This window comes from Oryzias melastigma, linkage group LG21, assembly GCF_002922805.2.
Source record: "Oryzias melastigma strain HK-1 linkage group LG21, ASM292280v2, whole genome shotgun sequence".
In the NCBI taxonomy this organism is placed as follows: domain Eukaryota; kingdom Metazoa; phylum Chordata; class Actinopteri; order Beloniformes; family Adrianichthyidae; genus Oryzias; species Oryzias melastigma.
The window spans coordinates 17,047,195-17,065,067 of NC_050532.1; the positions used below are offsets into that span (position 1 = coordinate 17,047,195).

A 17,873-nucleotide genomic window follows, 5' to 3' on the forward strand; every position below is an offset into this window, starting at 1 on the left:
GCAACGATATTTTCTTTCTATTGTCTGAATGACAGCACTTTCAGTAGTACTTAATTTCTCTGTAACTCATTTTCATGACTTCCTGTCCCGCAATAGTACAAGGAGGGAAAAATAAAAACAAGAATAATAACTTTTTAATCATTGTCTCAGTGCAAATATGAAAAAAGATCATGAAGTTCAGGAGAATTCTCCTCCATGTTTGTTTTTAATGGCATTTCTTCTTCTGCGTTGCTGCCAGTATCATATACTGATTCAAACATCTACAGTGCCCTCTAGCGGTTGTTAGTGGGAACTAACCACTAAAGGACAATCATTTGTGGGAACATAACAAATATAAAACCAATATTTATTTTTTTTAAATCACATATAAGTCGCACTATGCCAAAAATTGCAACTTGATCTATGAAAACTCTTCTGATCTTAGTACAGTCCAGTGAAGTCAACTGAAATATTTCCAAATGTTCCCACCCTCTGTCTGGAGTCAGCGCTCTTTCTCCCCCTCTGGCCATCAGTGGGAGGCATCTCCAAAGCACTGAATGGACTACATCTCCCAGCAACCCCAGCGCACAGTTCCAGGATGCCACTCACCTAACTCTCATCTGCTCATTAACCACATGACACTTAAGAACTGCAGCTTCGTTCAATGCAAAGTATTGTTTGTGCCCCCCTGCCTGCATTACTGAGCGTTTCTATCTGGACCTGATCTTCTGTTTATGTGACCTTGCTTCATCTCTGATTGCTTGCCGCCTGCCCTGACCCTCGCCTGGACTCTGACATCTCTAGTCTCTTCTTTGATGATCCCATCCTCATGATTGACCCCTTTCTTTCCCTGATTTCTTCCTTAATATTACACTTTTGGACATTTTTTTCTGTTACTGTGCTGTTGGATTATCCATTAGCAATCACACTGTTACCGGAACCTCCACAGAGTTCACTTGCAAGTGAATCAAGACCCCTTGTTTCATGCAGACGCTTGTGTTTGGTCTGCATAAAACTGTTTGCTGACAAAATATCAAAAAAGAAAAAAAACTGTTACAGACCAAACAACTGCATGTGAAAGTATCCTTCAACTCAGGTAGACAAGAAAACAAAAATATGATTCTTCACCAGATCTATGGTAAATAGACTCTTTAACTAGTGCTTAACTACATTGGAATCTGCTATTTAATGCATTTGAGTTGGAAAGCTCTGTTAGAGTGAGGAATAACTACCTATTAAAGCTTAACTTGTGGCTAGATAATAAAAAACAAGTTAAGCTTAAAATAAAAGGATGCCAAAAAGTGTGGGCGTAGAATTGTTGGTAGTTCTCATCATTTTGTATTTATAGATTTCTTCTTAATCCTTTATGTGTTGTTTGTTTTTAGAAATAGAAAGTTAAAGATTTCCAGTAGAAATACACAAACAAAAGCTGCAAAACTCCTTTCTGTTTTGAATATTTCTTCTAGGATTGTATATGAGAAAATATCGCCCGGTTAAAAGACTGCTTTGTTGGAACGTCTAGAGTTGTTTTCTTAAAACAGTCGGGCACAGCTTCCTGCAAAAAAAAGTGAAACTAGAAGTGAAGGTCAAAGACAGGAGTCGTATATCTTATCCCACTCGCTATGCCTTACATGTCAGTTAAACAAACAACCAAAGTCTCTTGGAGTCCTGACCGGGCAACATTCCTCAAATATCTTTAGGATTCCTTTAGCAGTCAGATCTACAGACATACGGATGGAAGAGTTTTGCCAAGTGGCCCCCATACAGTCAAGTTACTAACTTCAAATTTAATCAAACTAGATCCTTTGTGTTGCACTTTTCTAGTATTTCATTGGCTGGAAAGCGTCAAAAGCAGGAACTCAAGGTGAAACCTTACACTGATCTAGAACAGCAGATGAATGAAAACATGTACCCTGAAGATAAGACAGTCACACTGTGCAGAGTCTGTGGCGAGGAGCCAGGCGTTCCTCTTCTTTCTGTCATGCTCCTGCAGACATAATTAATTATGCAAATTCTTTTAAGCAAACTCAGTTAGCAGATTAGCGGCGTCAGACGACGATGGGGAGGAGCCCTCTTCATCCTCCAGAGACAGTGACTGTCTGCTGGCATAGTCATGCAAATGCACACATTGATCTACTACAAATACAGGCTTAATTGTACTCTATCGTTATGACCCAGATCCTCATCAGTGTCCTTTTATGTAAACAAAACACTCTTTTAAAGGAATTCTGAGTCATACTTTTATTTTTATCACAGTTTTGCTGCTACTTTCTAGTCATTTTGTAATTTTTTATAGCTTTCAAAGCACACTTCCTCCTCCATCACAGCCTGGGGAAGCCCTCTTCCTCCTCCTCCTCCTCCTCTATTAGTACATTTATGATCAGCTGCTCTCTCCATTGTTGGTTCATTCGTCTCCCTGCACAGATGTTATAGAGGAGGCCTTTAATCATCTGATGTCTCTCCTCGGTCACCACAGAGTCTGCCCTCACCTTACTGGCTGTGCTGCAGACAGATGGTAGAGAGGGAGTTAAAAAAAAAAACAAAGACAGGAAAATGTAGGACAGATTTCATTCAATACTTCCTTCCCAGAACAACAGTTTAAGACCTTTGAGAAATGTTTGGATCTCTTCTTAAAATTCTGTGTCAGAACTTGATCGAAAGCTGAGATGTTGATGAAAAGCTTCATGGGAATTTAAACCTTTTAGGTGAGGTTTTAGAAGATTACGTCCATTATACTTTGTGTTTGTTTGCTGAACAGGTCACACATACTTCATTGTTTCCCTTTTGGCAGAAACAAGCTCAATTGCAGTAGCTGGCATTATTTCTTCAGTATTGTTTTTTCAGTCATTTTGATCCGTTTGTGCTTGCAAAATTGTTTTTAATTCAGCGTATTTAGCATTACTGGTTTATTTAAGCTCATTTGGTTGCATTTCAGTAAGATTTAAGCCACTTCAAAACTCCTTTTATACTGTAATTACATGGAGGTGGGCTTAATGATTTGCTGTGGATCAATATTTTGGTACAAATTAACAGTTTTCTGAGTTTTTCAAAGCTGTCTCTGTAATTCTTTGTTGCAAAGCACGAGTAATGATTCACATTATTCAAGGGCTCTGAAATAAAACAGTTGGACATTTTTTTTACAGGATTTTGTGGACAGTATAATTTGTTCCATCAATTATTAGAAGGTGTTAATGTCCCGTAAACAATCACACTACCAGTGTCATGTTAATGGTCAAATATGAGACAAGCCTGTGTTTTTATTCTCTTGGGCTGAAAAAAACTGGGTTAATTATTTCTAGATTGGTACCAAGAAACATATTTTTGATTTCCTGTTTAAACCCGTTTTGTCCCTTTTGGGGTTAAGTGGCTGCTGGAGCCTAACCTGGCCACTTGTGGGCAGAGGCAGGATAGACCATGGACAGTGGCAGGGTCACAGTAACACACCCATACATACTCATACTCACACCTATAGAGACAATTTAACCAATTAACCATGTTTTTGAATGGTGGGAGGTAGCCGGAGAAACCCCAAACATGCATGGGGAAAACATGCAAACTCCACACAGAAAGGCCCCCAATTGGTGTTTCTGTTTCAGGTCCCCCAGCCGGGACTTGACCCGGGGCCTTCTTGCTATGAGGCAAGAATGCTAACCACTCCACCACCGTGCAGCCCTTAAGGTGCAATCCCACCGAATTCGATTCACTTGGCGGAGGTGGCCAGTTTTCATGTTAATCAGTGGAACAGACACAACATGAGGCGATCTGAAGTTCCGCGACGCGATTTGAGTGACGAGCGCAGCACGAAGGTCTGGCAGCAGCTCGATTGGAGCGATGAGGCGCGAATTGGGCAGCACAGTCAAAATGTAAATATCTGAAGTTTGATAGGTTGCTGCGTCACATCAGCCAATCCAGGAACTCAGCTTTGGGCACATGACATTTTCAGTGACTTGATCAGCGGGTAGAATACTAATCCAAAGCGAGTGTTTCTGTCCTGAACTCCCATCTTTTCCATTTACCCACTGGAGCCACAGGCTTGCAGAGCTCATCCAGCTACTTTTGGGTGAAGGCGGGATACACTCTGGACAGATCGTCGGTTTTTCGGTCCCGCAGCGGAGCTCACTCTCTCGATATGCCGGGCTCGGGCCTCATCCAGAAATTATTCTAAAAGTATTAATTTATTTTTCCCCTTAAGGTTAGTGCAAGACAGAGAGCCTTCAAGCTCAGACACAGAGACACAGAAACACAGCGGAAACGGCTGTCATACAGACACAGCCCCTGTACTGGGAAAATCTTTGAATGATAATCATATAAACCCAAACATGAAAACATGGTTACCGATGTTTTTGTAGAACTCTTCACAATAAATAAACCTTATTTATTTTTCAATATCATCTTTGCCTTCCATACATTCTAAGTGAGATATCCACAGACACCTTTCTTTATAGCGATCATCCTAAATGCATTAGCTGGTAGCTCCTCCCATATGTGGCCGTGGCGTTAAGCTCAGGAACACATTATTTGACAGGCGATAAGCAGCAAATTCGTCGCGCAACGAAAGAGGGGCAGGGCACGCAAATTCGTTGCGTGAATCGCATTCGGTGTCAAAGCACCTTTACAGGAAGTTTTATCTTAAAAAAAAAGTGACAGAAACCAGATCAGTTTATATGATACCTGCAATATAGAAAGTATACCCAAATTTCCCTTGACTCCATTGTACCATGGCCTAACTTATTAAATAGGGAAGCTCTTCATTATCTTTTCTTGTTTCCTCTGTGGATAGATTTATTGAAAATGGCAACAATTCTGAGTGTATCTCCTAAAGAATGTTATCATTTAACTGCATATCTACTTGTTACCGCTCATTACTCTTTTATACATTTACTCATACACTTTTTTATGTAGTAATTGCATCCTTGCAAAAATTATCATCATATTTGCACTCTGACTATCTCTTGCTTTTTTGTACACCGATCTCTTCTGTTTGTCTTGAGCTACTCAATCTTATACAATTTGCGATTTAATGCAGAATTGATTCTGATATTTGAGATTAAATAAATGCTCTAATGTTTTTAGCAAGGTAATGTATCACGTCTTTGGGTCTAGAGAGACCTAACTGTGTGTTTTTATGTCTATTTTCCATTTAAAAAAGTCCAGTGTTTAATGAAATATAACTCTCTAAATAATAACATGTTTAAATCCTCTACTTAAAAACCAGTAGATCATGTGACTACAAGCTATGTGCACTCAATATCACCTTTTTCTGTGTTCTTGATTTTTTTCATTTATTTTGTTTGTTTTTTTATATATATTTTTTGTTTCCATTTTCTTTTCTTTTATAGTTTCAAGTGAAGTTATTTGTCGACACTGCAGAATGACCAGTGGTGGAGCCAGCTGCTCACTGCAGTCTGCCAGCTTTCTCTGTTCATCACAATTCCCTGAATCTACACCACCATTCAAGAAATTACCTCACGACAATGAAGTGTCAATTCTTGAGTTAATTGGTTTTCTTTTGCTGTGGCTTATACATCACCTGATACGGCTTGAGCCTCTTCTCTGGGAGGAAAGAAAGAAAGAGCCGCAGCACCTTGTGCTTTGTATGCTTTTAAATATTTAGGGAGGCATTCATTAGAAAATCTTTGAGCTGTGGTTCATTATCCAAACTGGCGAAACATAAGCCTGGAGCTCAGGGATCACATCATTCAGCCAGCATGGCTTCTGTGTCAGAGAGCATGATGGGACGTGGACTTACAGGCTGTTTTGGGAGCTTGAATTACTATTGTCAGCTGGTTTCGCCTCAGCAGTGCTACACGTGGCCTTTGACAGGCAGCGTTGGGAATGTGATTTTGGCTCCAGCTGGAGATGTCGTGGCAGCAGTTCAATTTGGCTTTTTTAATCTAATCATTAAAACATCTGGCGAGCAACGGCTTAGAAGAGGAGTCAGCTGACACCTGGTAATCAAACCCAGAGATGACTGGACTTTATTACCAAATGTGCAGTGTACTTTCCAGTGATTAGTATGCAAGAAGCGATGGTTTCGCTGCTGTCGGAGAGGTTAGTTGTGCAGTGGGAGGTAATTCAAGTCAGTTAGACTCAACACAAGCTGATACCCGTGCCCCCTTTGTGTCCCAGCTGGCTTTTGTTTGGGATATTTCCGCCTGGTTAACTTCCGAGCTCTCTGTCAGAGGTGGCTTCCTTTGTCCTGACTTAGTGACAGAGCTCCAGAGGATGGCGAGGGGCGGAGCTTTTCTGGACCATCTGTTGCTGCTGCTGAGACAATTTATCTTGACTTTATACCCTCGGGCTTCAGACTCTTTACACACACACGCCGACATGACCAAACAAATGGATAAACGCGGTCCCATGTTGGTCAATTGGGCACTCCAGTCAGTGGAAAGCCTCTCAGATTAACCTAAACTTTACTGGCAGGCAACGATTGTGGATAATCTGAAGGATTCTTCAGATTAACCATCAAACATTTTTTTTTAAATAATCTATTAAATTTGCAATAACTAATATTGGTGTTTAACATTAATAAGGAACTTCTTTATTTTCTGATGTGGAGATGCACAGTAAGAGATGAATGGTAACCGACATCTTTTATGTTCACAATTAGTCACTAATTTGCAGAAGCTTTTTTTTTTACAAGTAAATAAAAAGTTAAATCTACCACATGATAAGTTAATCTTTAGGGAATGTAGTCAGCTGTATAGTTTTGAGCTAGATGCCAGTTTAGACAAGGAAAACAAAGACATACATGGATCTAGTCGTCCACAAGTGAATCCATAAGAGTGGAGCGGAGCATGGACCTGGTCATAGTTGCATCTACATACAAGCGTTTTCTAACAGCATTTTTTATTTGCTACTTATTCACAATGATTTGAATAAAGAAATACTCAGAAAAACAATTTTAAGCTTAATTTTCTTCATATAAGCTCTCCATCTTAAGGAAATTGCTACAAGATCATGTTAAAAACACCAGAAACACCATTTTCATTGGAGTGTATCTATAATTATTTGCTCTTTGACTTTCTTTTTGAATTAACCACTCGCTGGTGAGCTTTGGAGCAACAAACATAATTCTGCAAACAATTTGTGATGATTTAAACTGTTGGACATCAAGAAAGATTTAGCGAAAGATTTAGATTTATGACAAGTCATAAGATAATTTTACATTAATAAGTATTCAGACAAATAAAAAATAAGTTTGGTTTTCATTTTCTTTAAATAAATTATTATTGTTTTGTTTCAGTAGATCATGTGATAAAACTAAATAACTGGAAAAATATTTTTTTTCCTTGTGTATTCAACTGTAAGAAAAAGTACTTTTCTCTTCTTTTCATTAGGCTTTAACTAGTTATACATAAAAATATGTAATGTAAGCTTTGTTGCAGCAGAATAGAAAACGTTTTACAGAACGTTGATCATTTTTTGCCAACACTAGAATTAGTTTTGTCTCGCTTTGTGAATGTTCCGATCTTGGATAATGTTTGCTTAACAACCACGTGCTTTGAGTTTAGTGATGAAGCAACATCTCCAAGAAAATCTTGAATAAATCAGCAGGCGTCATATTCACAGGCCATCCCAGTCTTTCCTGTCCCAGCATGCCCATCATTTGTTATTTCCTTACTCGTACAACTCACTAAATTCACAGTGTTTCAACATTTTGGTGTTTCTACTCTGTCAGAGCCATAGTTAGTCAAAAGAATGCGCTCTGGATCTAGTGTACCAGCTGATTTCTGGTAAATTTGGGCCACACTTGCTGTATTTCCAGTTACGTAATAACAGGCAAGCTTTTTAAAATCTTTAGAGTAAACCGATTAATCTCTGCTGTGGGCTCACGTGGAGGAGCTTTTCTTGAATCAACCCTGCCTGCTAATCTGGTACCAGGCAGACCCGGTCACTGGCTTGTTTGGAAATCTCCAGTCATCTCACATTGGGTAAAAAGTGGGTTAAAATGTGTTGCAAAACGCACTTTATATGTGTGATGCTTCTGTTTGTGGGTATATTTTCCCAGACAATAGAAGGTGGGGCAACATCAGCTCCCCACACCCTTCCTCTTCCCCTTCTCACTCCTCTTCATCTTAATTTACACCCCCCGCTTTATCCCCTCTCAGTCATTCCCTAAGGGTGGATGGCCACTTTTTGCTCTGCTCCATTAGACAGCTTAGGAAAAACATAAACCTTGATTAAAAAATACAATTTTTTTACTGTCGCTGGTTTAATTGATTAATGCTTTGTTTAGGAAAAATACCCAAATCCAATGAAAATTGTGTTTTTAGCATGTTCTTGTAGAATTTTTCTTAGGAAAACACATATAAAAAGCGTAGAATTTCATTTTTGAGTGTTTCTTTTTTCAAATTGTTGTGAATCAGGAGTATATATAAAAACAGCTTTTAAATTGCTCACCAGTTTTGCTTAAATACATTTTATGCATCTATTTTTAAGTCTATGATTTTAGCCGCAATCTTTCCATTTGGGGATCTTGTGTAGCAGGGCTTGCTGGTTTGGTCTGGGGTTGTTGCCATGGTGCTCGCCCTTGCTGGGGCGGCTGGGGTTCATCATTGCTGTGGAGTGGACCCTGATGCTGTCCGGTGTAGATGGGTGCTGTGGTGATGTTCTGTGGCTGAGATGCCTCTTGGTGTTGGAGAATTCGGATAAATTGTTTCCTCACAGCAAGGCCAAGCCTGATGTCTCTTTTATAATTACTGTTATGTTTGTGTGTGAAGTCCATTGACAGTAGAAATAACTGGACATCGCAACTCCTCCCCTCTTGTGTTCCAAATAGGAAGTACCTGCTAGTTCATGGAAGGAGGAAGGGTTGAGCTGTCCAGTGATTCTACAGTCTATGGTTTTGCCTAAAAATAGCTTAATCATAATTAAAGAACCAATGAGAACACTTTTACAGTAGATCAAAAGATGATCAGAGTGGGACTCTAAGAACATGTACTAACAAGATGCCCTTTGGTTATGATTCCTTCCTCTGTTTGTCATATGAGTTCATGAATTGAAAGCATCTGGATCTTACCTCTGACCCTGGTGGAAGACACTCAGTGGGCAAATTTGTGCACATGGAGCAGCCTGTTAATAGTTAATGAGGATTGATGTCTGAAAGTGGCGACCTTGTATAAGGTTTCCTCGCGGAATCCATGAATATTGATTTTTTTTTCAGTTTATGCTCTATTGTTCACACGATTCACTTATGCGCCATGCTTCACTGACCACATCAGTGGTCACGCGTGGAATGATTAATGGGAGTTCAGAAACAAGTTCTTTGACAGAAACCGTGACTAAGCGTTTAGTGTTAAGCCAAAAGAAAGAAAACCTACCAACATACTTTTAGACTTTTTGCTTCTATCACTGATAAACTGGCACTTTTACAACCCCACAAAGTCCCGATAGACTCAGTCATTCTAAAAATGCACATCCACCACTGTAAGGAAATGGCAGCTCATCTAAGCAATCAGCCTCAGATTCCTGTTTTTGCTTCTGGTTACTGAGCTGCTAACAAACACGTCTGGGAAGGTCAGTGACTCCGCATGGATACACAAACACAGGACGCCCGGCCGCCCAGACCAGCTGCAGAGCGCCGGACCTAATCTTCATCTGAAAACAGGATCCCGTCCAGGCTAATGGTGAACTGTTTGTTGTGGTCTGCCCGACTGAAACATAGAGATGCAATCGTATTGATTTATTTGCTAATGTGAGCAAAGGCTCAATCGGAGACGGAGATCTTGCATTTAGTAGATGCTTTTATTCAGGGGGCTTGCAAAGCGTGACTCACACTGATGGGTGTTTTGGGGGTTAATTGTGATGCCTTAGGACACACTGGCTGTAAACGCCAGTGAATGGAACAACCAGCTGCCCAATGAGCAGCTGATTACTGTACTCTCTGAGCTACAGCCACTCCGTAAATTGTCTTCTTCAGAAACAAGTCGCACACATTAAACACTAAAAGCTTTTTTGACGGTTTTATAGAGTATGAATGACTAATCTGATCATCTTAACCTTTTTCTGACATTTAATCAGGACAATCACCACATCTTTCCAGTCTAAGAAATGGCCATCTGCTACAAAGGAATAAATATTCTCAGGAAAACTCAAATAAATCTAATCATGTGTGAATATTTGAATGTTTTCTTCACTCGTTTTAATCAGTTGTGCATTTTTTTCCCACAAGGCTGTAGTGTTTTCTGTGAAATTTCAGTGCAAGCCTCTTGTCTGGATGCTAAAGCTGCGCTGTTGGTCTCTTACAGGGAGCGCGTGTCTGGCTCAGACACAAAGAGCAACTGCTGCCTTCCACCGTCAGCTCCTGCGATGACCTGTGTCTGGTTCTAGGCACAGAATATGGAAAGGTAAGACGTCCTCTTGATCACCTCATTGTGACCCCGTCTCACCTTAGAATTAGCCACACTAATACTCATGAACTTGACAATTAAGGATTAGAGACAATGAGCTGCTAAGAAGGAGCAGAAATGTTGCATTAGAAAACACAATGAGTTTCTTTTTCCCCTTTTCCTTCACGAAATACTTTTTTTTTCCCTCAAGAGTAAAGTTGTATTATTGATTTTTCTCCATTTTTTCCCCATAAATTCTAATTCTAACATAGTTTTAAAAACATCCTCAAAAACGTTTTTGAAGATTTTTTTTAGTAAATATAAAAATTCTACAAAGATAATTATTTGAATTTTCAATAAAACAGTTGTATTTTTGGAAAGTACTGCAAAGACAATAAAACACTATAATGCAGAAAAAATAAATATTGTAAAGTCTGATTTTATCTTAAAATTGGTGCTTTCAATCGATTAAAAAAATCAACCAGATAAATCACACATTTGGGTTCTGATTAATCACAATTAGTCGCAATGTTTTACTTGATAAATTTTATTTTATGACAAGATACAGCTTTTAAACAAAAAAATTTCCTTTGTTTTTATTGTCTGATTTTTTTTTATTTATCAAGTGTTAACACAGATATCCTAGAAGTGTAAATTGTGTGTACAAAAACACATCAACAGCTAGATAAGTAGAAGTATAAAGTATTACAGTATTACTCCAATAAAACAAAATACTGACATACATCCATCCATCCATCCATTTTCTCGACCGCTGTGTCCCTTTCGGGGTCGCGGGGTTGCCGGAGCCTATCCCGGCTACTGAAGGGCGAAGGCGGGGTACACCCCGAACAGGTCGCCAGTCTGTTGCAGTACTGACATACAGTCATAAGAAACAAACATTGTGTTTCTGCACTTTAGATGAACTTATATCATGCTCCGGATCAATACTTGATTCTGATTGGCAGCTGATTGGCAGACATTTCTGGTCACATAGCCCAAATGTTCTGTATCACTGCACTGTTTTACTTAAAACAAATTTTTCCTCATCTTCTGAACAAGGCTCAGCGATGCACTTTTGTGTTACCATGACGACACACCAGATAATAGATCACATAGTCCCTTTTTAAAAAAAAAAAGATCTAAAAATAAAAAAAATGGCAAGAATAAAATGCAAAAAATTAATTCAATATTTATTTCTTTTGTAAGTGACCATGGTTTAAGTGAACTATGTATACTTGTTTATATCTACGAGTTTTTCTATTTAGCAGGGGCAGACCCATAATAAGAACATTGTTCTTCTATCTGCTCCCTTTCATTCATGAAGTTGTAGGACTGTGTTGTTTTCTGTATTTGATCTTGTGTTTTTGATGTTCCTGCTGCTTCATGAAAGGAAACAAATAAAGAAAGAAAGGATAGATGTATAAAATAGATGTATATATTGTGCATATAAAAAGAAAGCGTTTTGCCGATCATCACTAGCTCAGCTGAGAAAGTGGGCGTGTGTTAACCTGGAAGGGGCTGTTCCCCACTTTCTTTTGTCACAATGTGAGGATCCACTCGTTTTCATGGATGGATGCTTAGATATGCATAAACAGGGGTTGGGGTTGTTCTCTATGTGGAATTAACATTATAAAACATTTAAAAGCTAAGGTTGATTTCGCATGATATAGGCCCCTTAACTCAAACACATCCACCCTTTTGTCAGCCATGGGGGTGGAGAGGTGATGATTTGGGCTTTTCCTGGAGCCACACAAACTCATACAGACAGATACCAGGGTATTCTAAATGAGAGGATGTCTGGCAGACAGCTTTTAGCTTTTAGCTGCCCGAAACTGGATCAAATATCAAGACAAAGAACCGCGCTACATCAGCAAATCTACAATCTAAAGAGGGTTAAGAAGGAAAGAAACCCTGGACTACATGAAAGAGTGTCCAAGTATTGTTAAGAGAAGTTTGTCCAAGCTGCTGCTGCATGGTTTAAATCAGGGTCTGCAACCTGTCATGATAAAAAAGCCATTTGGTCCAGTTTTACTGTTCAAAACCCAACCAGAGCCACAAAGTCCTATTTTATGTTTAGATTAATAGCCTTTTTTATATTTTTGAGACGATTAAACTCTTCATTTATGGCATACAGCTCTTAAATCTTACAATAATTGAATACAATTACATTATTATTATATTTTTGTTTTACTTTTAACAGCAGCACATCTAAGTTCCTTTCAAAATAAAACAAAAACTGTGTCAACTATCTTCCTCCTGCTGCAGGAGATTTATTTGAATTAAAAAAAGCAAAAAAGTCCAATTAAAAATTGCATTTTTTATAACTATAGATGGATGGAGAGTGTTATTTGATTTGTTAATAATTGATGAATGATAAAACTCAAACAAATTAACCAATACTTTATTAAAATTTCTTACTTTTTATATTTAAAGCCACAGGGCTACAATAAAGAGATAAAAGAAGGCTGCAGCTCCCAGGTCTAAATAAATTCTGTTCTTATTTTTTATTTAAGATGAGAGTTATAATTTTATTTTTACACGTCCGTCTGTAATCGTTTTCCGTCATGTTTCATCTGAGAGGTCTGCATTGGGATCAACACCTTTTGTAGGAAAGTAAGAATGACAGGAATGAAGTCTCAGTAACAATCCACTGGACTGAACTTATCTGTTTGGCAGCATACGGCGGTCTTTGTGTCTGAAGGAAATCCTGTGGAGGGGAGGGAGAGAGGGGCGGCGATGAACGCTTAAAAATGATTTCCCACTCATATGTCCGTGGGTCGGAGAAGTCGGATCTACAACCTCAAATATATCTTGTGGGATGCCTTTGAGCCACAAAAAAATGAACAGAATTTCCTTTTTAGTAATATAGCATCAATCTGCAAAATAAAGAACCAGCTCTGCTCATTTGACCTAATTTTATTAATTTAATACTATTAAAATGTTGTGTAAATGGAAGCAAAACTTTAGTATTTTGATATACTATCAGTGAAATAGTTTTTAAAGCTCCTCATAAGATTGTTCTGTATCCAGTGCGGTGGAAGATTCGTCAGATGTAAACTGACTCGCCCCTCGGTGAGATTTTATTACCCTCTGCGGTCAGTGGTGGAGATGTTTTCAGCATGGGAAATCAGCCTTGTTTTGTCAACTGGTCAAAGAGACGACTGACCAGGAGGATATTTGTTATTCCATTTAATCCAAAGGAATTTCACCACGCTCCACAGGAAAAATATAAATGACCTTCTGGCTTATTTGACATCACATATTTTTGCAACATGGAGGGGGAACCACAAAGCTGCATCTGGCCAATTGCCTGACCGTATCATTGGAATATGTCATGTGAGAATAGGACTGTTACATGGGTGGCTCCGCTGTTGCTGAATCCTGGAATGCTGGAGATGGAATCACAAGAACGTGAAGCTTTTAGTGGAAGAACAGAAATTTCTGTAAAGATGAATGAGTGAATGCTGACAGTTAAAGATAGTCACTGAATGTGCTTAAGGATTTAAGCTTAATCCAACTCAAGGCAAGTCTTGTTTTAGTCCTCCCCCCCAAAAAAAGTCACATGCTCAGCACTGAATGAACGGTGGGGGAACATTTGTAGAAAAAAAAAATAATGCAAAAGTCTTAAAGTCCCCGTCCTATCATCTCCTGATCAATCATAGAAGTGTTTCCAGTTTTTTATGCAGTTTTTAGCTGAAATCCAAACACTTGTGGGGTTTTCTAGGACATAGTTTCCGCAGAGCAGCAGAAGTCAATTCGCTTATAAGTGGGGGCGGAGTAAGCCACAGCCCATATCCCGTCATCCATCTGTTTATATGCTCTCCCACTAGCTTACAACCCCTTACAATCCCAACCCAACATCCCCGGTGCGGCAAAAAGGCGAGCAATATTGGAGATATCCAGCCGTACAGTTTTGAACCAAATGCCAGGTTGGACGAGAAGAGAAGGATGGAGAAGAGAGCTTGTGGCCCGTCGACTGTAGCTTCTATTTCACTGCTATAGACCTTTTACAACTGCATTTTTTTAAATACTCAAAAATACAAAAACTAAGATTAATTTTCTTTAGATAAATGTCCTCTATCATCAGAAAAATCCCACAACATGTAAAAAATACCAATAATGTTAAAGTTTTAAGAAAGTCTTCCCCAAAATCTTTGAAATAATTTGGCTCAGCATTCAAAAAACAGAGTAGAAAAAGTTGAAGAAAGAAAAACAGTACAAAAATCTCAAAATTATAGTAATAGCAGATAAAAAAAACTTTGTAAACCACTAAATATAGTAAAAAAAAAAAGATGACAAAATACTAAATAAAAATTGTATAAAGAAGCAAAAAAAAAGCATAAGGAATTTTGAAAAGCTCAATTGAAGTAGAAAAGCCAAATGTTACTGCAAATAGATTTAGTTATTTTCAGCTCTTTCCAAATTTTAACAATTCAGGATTGATTAACCCTTAACCACTATAAACGATTTGACAAATATCTGATATTTACCTTGTTTTTCTCTTTTTCAAACTGTGATCAGTCTTAATATCGTATTATGTCTGTGATTGTTGGTGTGATTGTTTTTGTTCTTGTTTGAAAATAAGCATTGAAGTTGAGATATATAATATCTTACAGCATTTTTTTTTATTTTTACTTTTTTTGTCGACTGTATTTTAAATTCTCAACTTAATATTAATGCCTAAAAATATTTTGACACATGCATTCTCTGCAGAAGTTGCAGGTCTTCTGGTTGTGTGTGCTTTTGCTTCCTTTTGGGTCAATAGTTAGCATAATCCCTGATCAGAAGCCTTAATAAGAACAAATTCCTGGCCTTTATCCGAAAGAGAGATTTTCCAGTAATACTTTAGGTGAGGGGGTCGATGTGAACTTACCATAAATTACAAACATAGTCAGCTGATCCTTCCTTGGTCATGTGTGTTTGAGTGTGTGTTGTCACAGAGTGAGTCTGTGGACATCGTCACATGTGTAATGTGTAAATGGATCCTGGCAGGCTTTTCCATTTTGCTGTTGGGATGTGCCACTATCCATCACTGCTGCAGTGCTTGCACGGCCTCTGCCTCGACGGGCTGACCTGGCTCCTGTCACGTTAGCGGTAATATCGGCGTTCATCGCCGCCTCCTCACTCATAAATGATGCATGGAGCCACGAGTGGACAAGTTAAAACCGTCAGACGCACTGCTCAGCAAATCTGAACGCTGTCTGGGTCTGTCAGTTTGACGGCATCTCTCTGTGGAGCCAAGTGACACAGGCTAGGTTAATGATGTGTGAGTTTCACCAGAGTTGTGACTATTTAGGACGTGGTCCACATCACATCCGATATAGTTACTTTTTACCTGTTGTGGCTCAGGTTTTAGCCTTTTTTCACATTTGGAGTTCTAACTTGTGTTACATTTTGTTTAATAAATTAGGTTTCTGTCATTCTTTCCTCTCATTCTTTGCATTTTTGTCCTTTCCAAACCTCTCAAAGGTGAATAAAGAAAAGCAGGAAGTGGATCAGTTACCTATAATAAACAGTAGTCCCTGATAAGGTAATATTTTGGAGAAAATAACAGCTATCAACTATTTATTTGTGTTTATAACATACTCATCTTTGTCGTCATCGTTGATCTTATCCAAAGGTATTCTACCAGGTTTGGGTATTTATTAATTTTTAATGACTATAAATACATTCAAGACTTTTTGCCTAAGTTGTTTTACTTTTGATATTTGTGCTTTTCAGTGCAGCAAATTAAACCTGCCAACTATCATTAGTGCAGCAATGACTGTTGGTGCCTCCGATTCTGGAATTTGTTCAATTCCCTGATGTTTACACTATGATGGCCGATTCGACCGATCTACTGTGTGTCAGGAGCTCCGAATGAACCACTTAAATACTGTTAAACGATATAGTCACATCAAGATCAAATCAAATAAAGTTGTGGAGTGAAAAGAGAGTAAAGGGAGGTTAGTAATCTTCTCGTATAGATATGCAAATTCAGCATCCGGCTACAGTTGCAACATTTCAACCTCAGGCTAATGACGAGTTTTATGTTGTACTTGGACGCCATCTTGCCTTCTCTTTCAACGACTTTTGACGTCACCATTTCTCACCAAGTAGGAATTGAAGTTAATCACAACAGCAGCCTGTATGTCTTCATGCATGTATTTAATGTTTGATTAGAGTTAAATGTTATCTATAAAAATAAGCACATTTTTTTTCTTTTTTTTATTCCACTTAAATCATCTGTTAATCTACTGTAAAAGCGTTTCCAGGGGACTTTTAATTATGATTATGCTGTTTTTAGCCAAAATTTTAAAATCTGTGTCGTTTTCTAGGACATAGTTTCTGCAGAGCAGCAGTAATTCATTAGAAATTTGTTGTGAGACTGTTGAATGGGTGTAAGCCTATGCTCACGTCCCATCATCCCTTTGTTTACACTCTTTTCTGCTAGCTTACAACCCCTCACAACCTCAAAATAATATTATCAATGGAACATAAATGCTGACCAATACTGGAGCTTTTCAATAGAGTTGTGAGACAGATCTGTGAGGCAGAAAATGATGACGTACTAGCTGCCAATTTAGAGTTTATGGAACAGCTATAAGCTTTTTTTATAACACATTTTTTCATCTGCTCCTGATTCAGAATGATTTAAATAAAAAGATATTTAGAAATGCACCTTTATGAGAAAAATGCTACAAGAACATGCTAAAAACACAACTTGTATACATTTTAATTAATGACTAAAGATGAATTAATAACATAAAATGTTCTTATTCAATCTTTAGCCCAAAGAGAATAAATTCCCTGAAGAAGTGCTTTTGAAGTCAACAGTCTTTGTTGTTTTGAAATAGATCATCGATGGCCTCGAAGGCATTTCTGGATAATCAATCAATGGAGCCATTATCTGTGCTTTAATGTTCAGCCATGAGTCAGCCCTCTAAAACACTACTAATGCACGAGTCAGACCAAACTTTTATTTATATAGCAGTGCAGACTGTACATTTAGGAGGGCATCAGCATAGTGGTTTTGCTGCAAAATCCCCTCAGTTCTGCATTTTGTCTTCAATCGTCATCATTGTTAAGCTTTTCCCCCTTTTTCTCCACCACCCCCCCGTGTTTTTTTTCTCCTGGGTCTGGGTGGGACCTCCCAGCACCAGATGGATTCACTGTAAGACGGGGGGGTGGGGGTGAAGTATTAAAAAATAGATGGGGAAAGAATCAAAACAGACAATTTCAAACTGAAAGTATTGATTTCTGCGCACAGGTTTTTGTGTCTGCACGGTTTTGCTGGCTCCCCCTCTCATACAGACACTGCTCCACCTCAGTACATGTGAATATTCAGTGGGGCTGCTTGAACAAAGCGCAGCAGCAGGGTGGGGTTTCAGTGACAACGGGACAAAAGACTGTCCCAGTTCCAGCAAAAGGTCAAAATTTGGGCTTTTAGCTTCATTTTAAAGTTGTATCATTTTAATCAGTGTATTTTATATTAACTATCTTTTATTGCAAGTTGAGGATTTACCTTTTTTTGTCCAATTTTTTTTTTAATCAAAACTGAATTATAGTAAAAAATGCTTA

At 38.4% G+C, this 17,873-nt stretch overlaps 1 protein-coding gene across 2 annotated transcripts in view; it reads left to right on the plus strand.

Moving 5' to 3' along the window:
* myo10l3 (myosin X, like 3) overlaps window positions 1-17,873 on the plus strand; it is a 59,737-nt gene that overhangs the window by 6,590 nt on the left and 35,274 nt on the right. For both annotated transcript variants that reach the window (XM_024286667.2, XM_036209611.1), the window contains exon 2: window positions 10,233-10,331. In XM_024286667.2, the coding sequence (XP_024142435.1) occupies window positions 10,233-10,331 (99 nt within the window). The remainder of the gene's footprint in view (window positions 1-10,232; window positions 10,332-17,873) is intronic.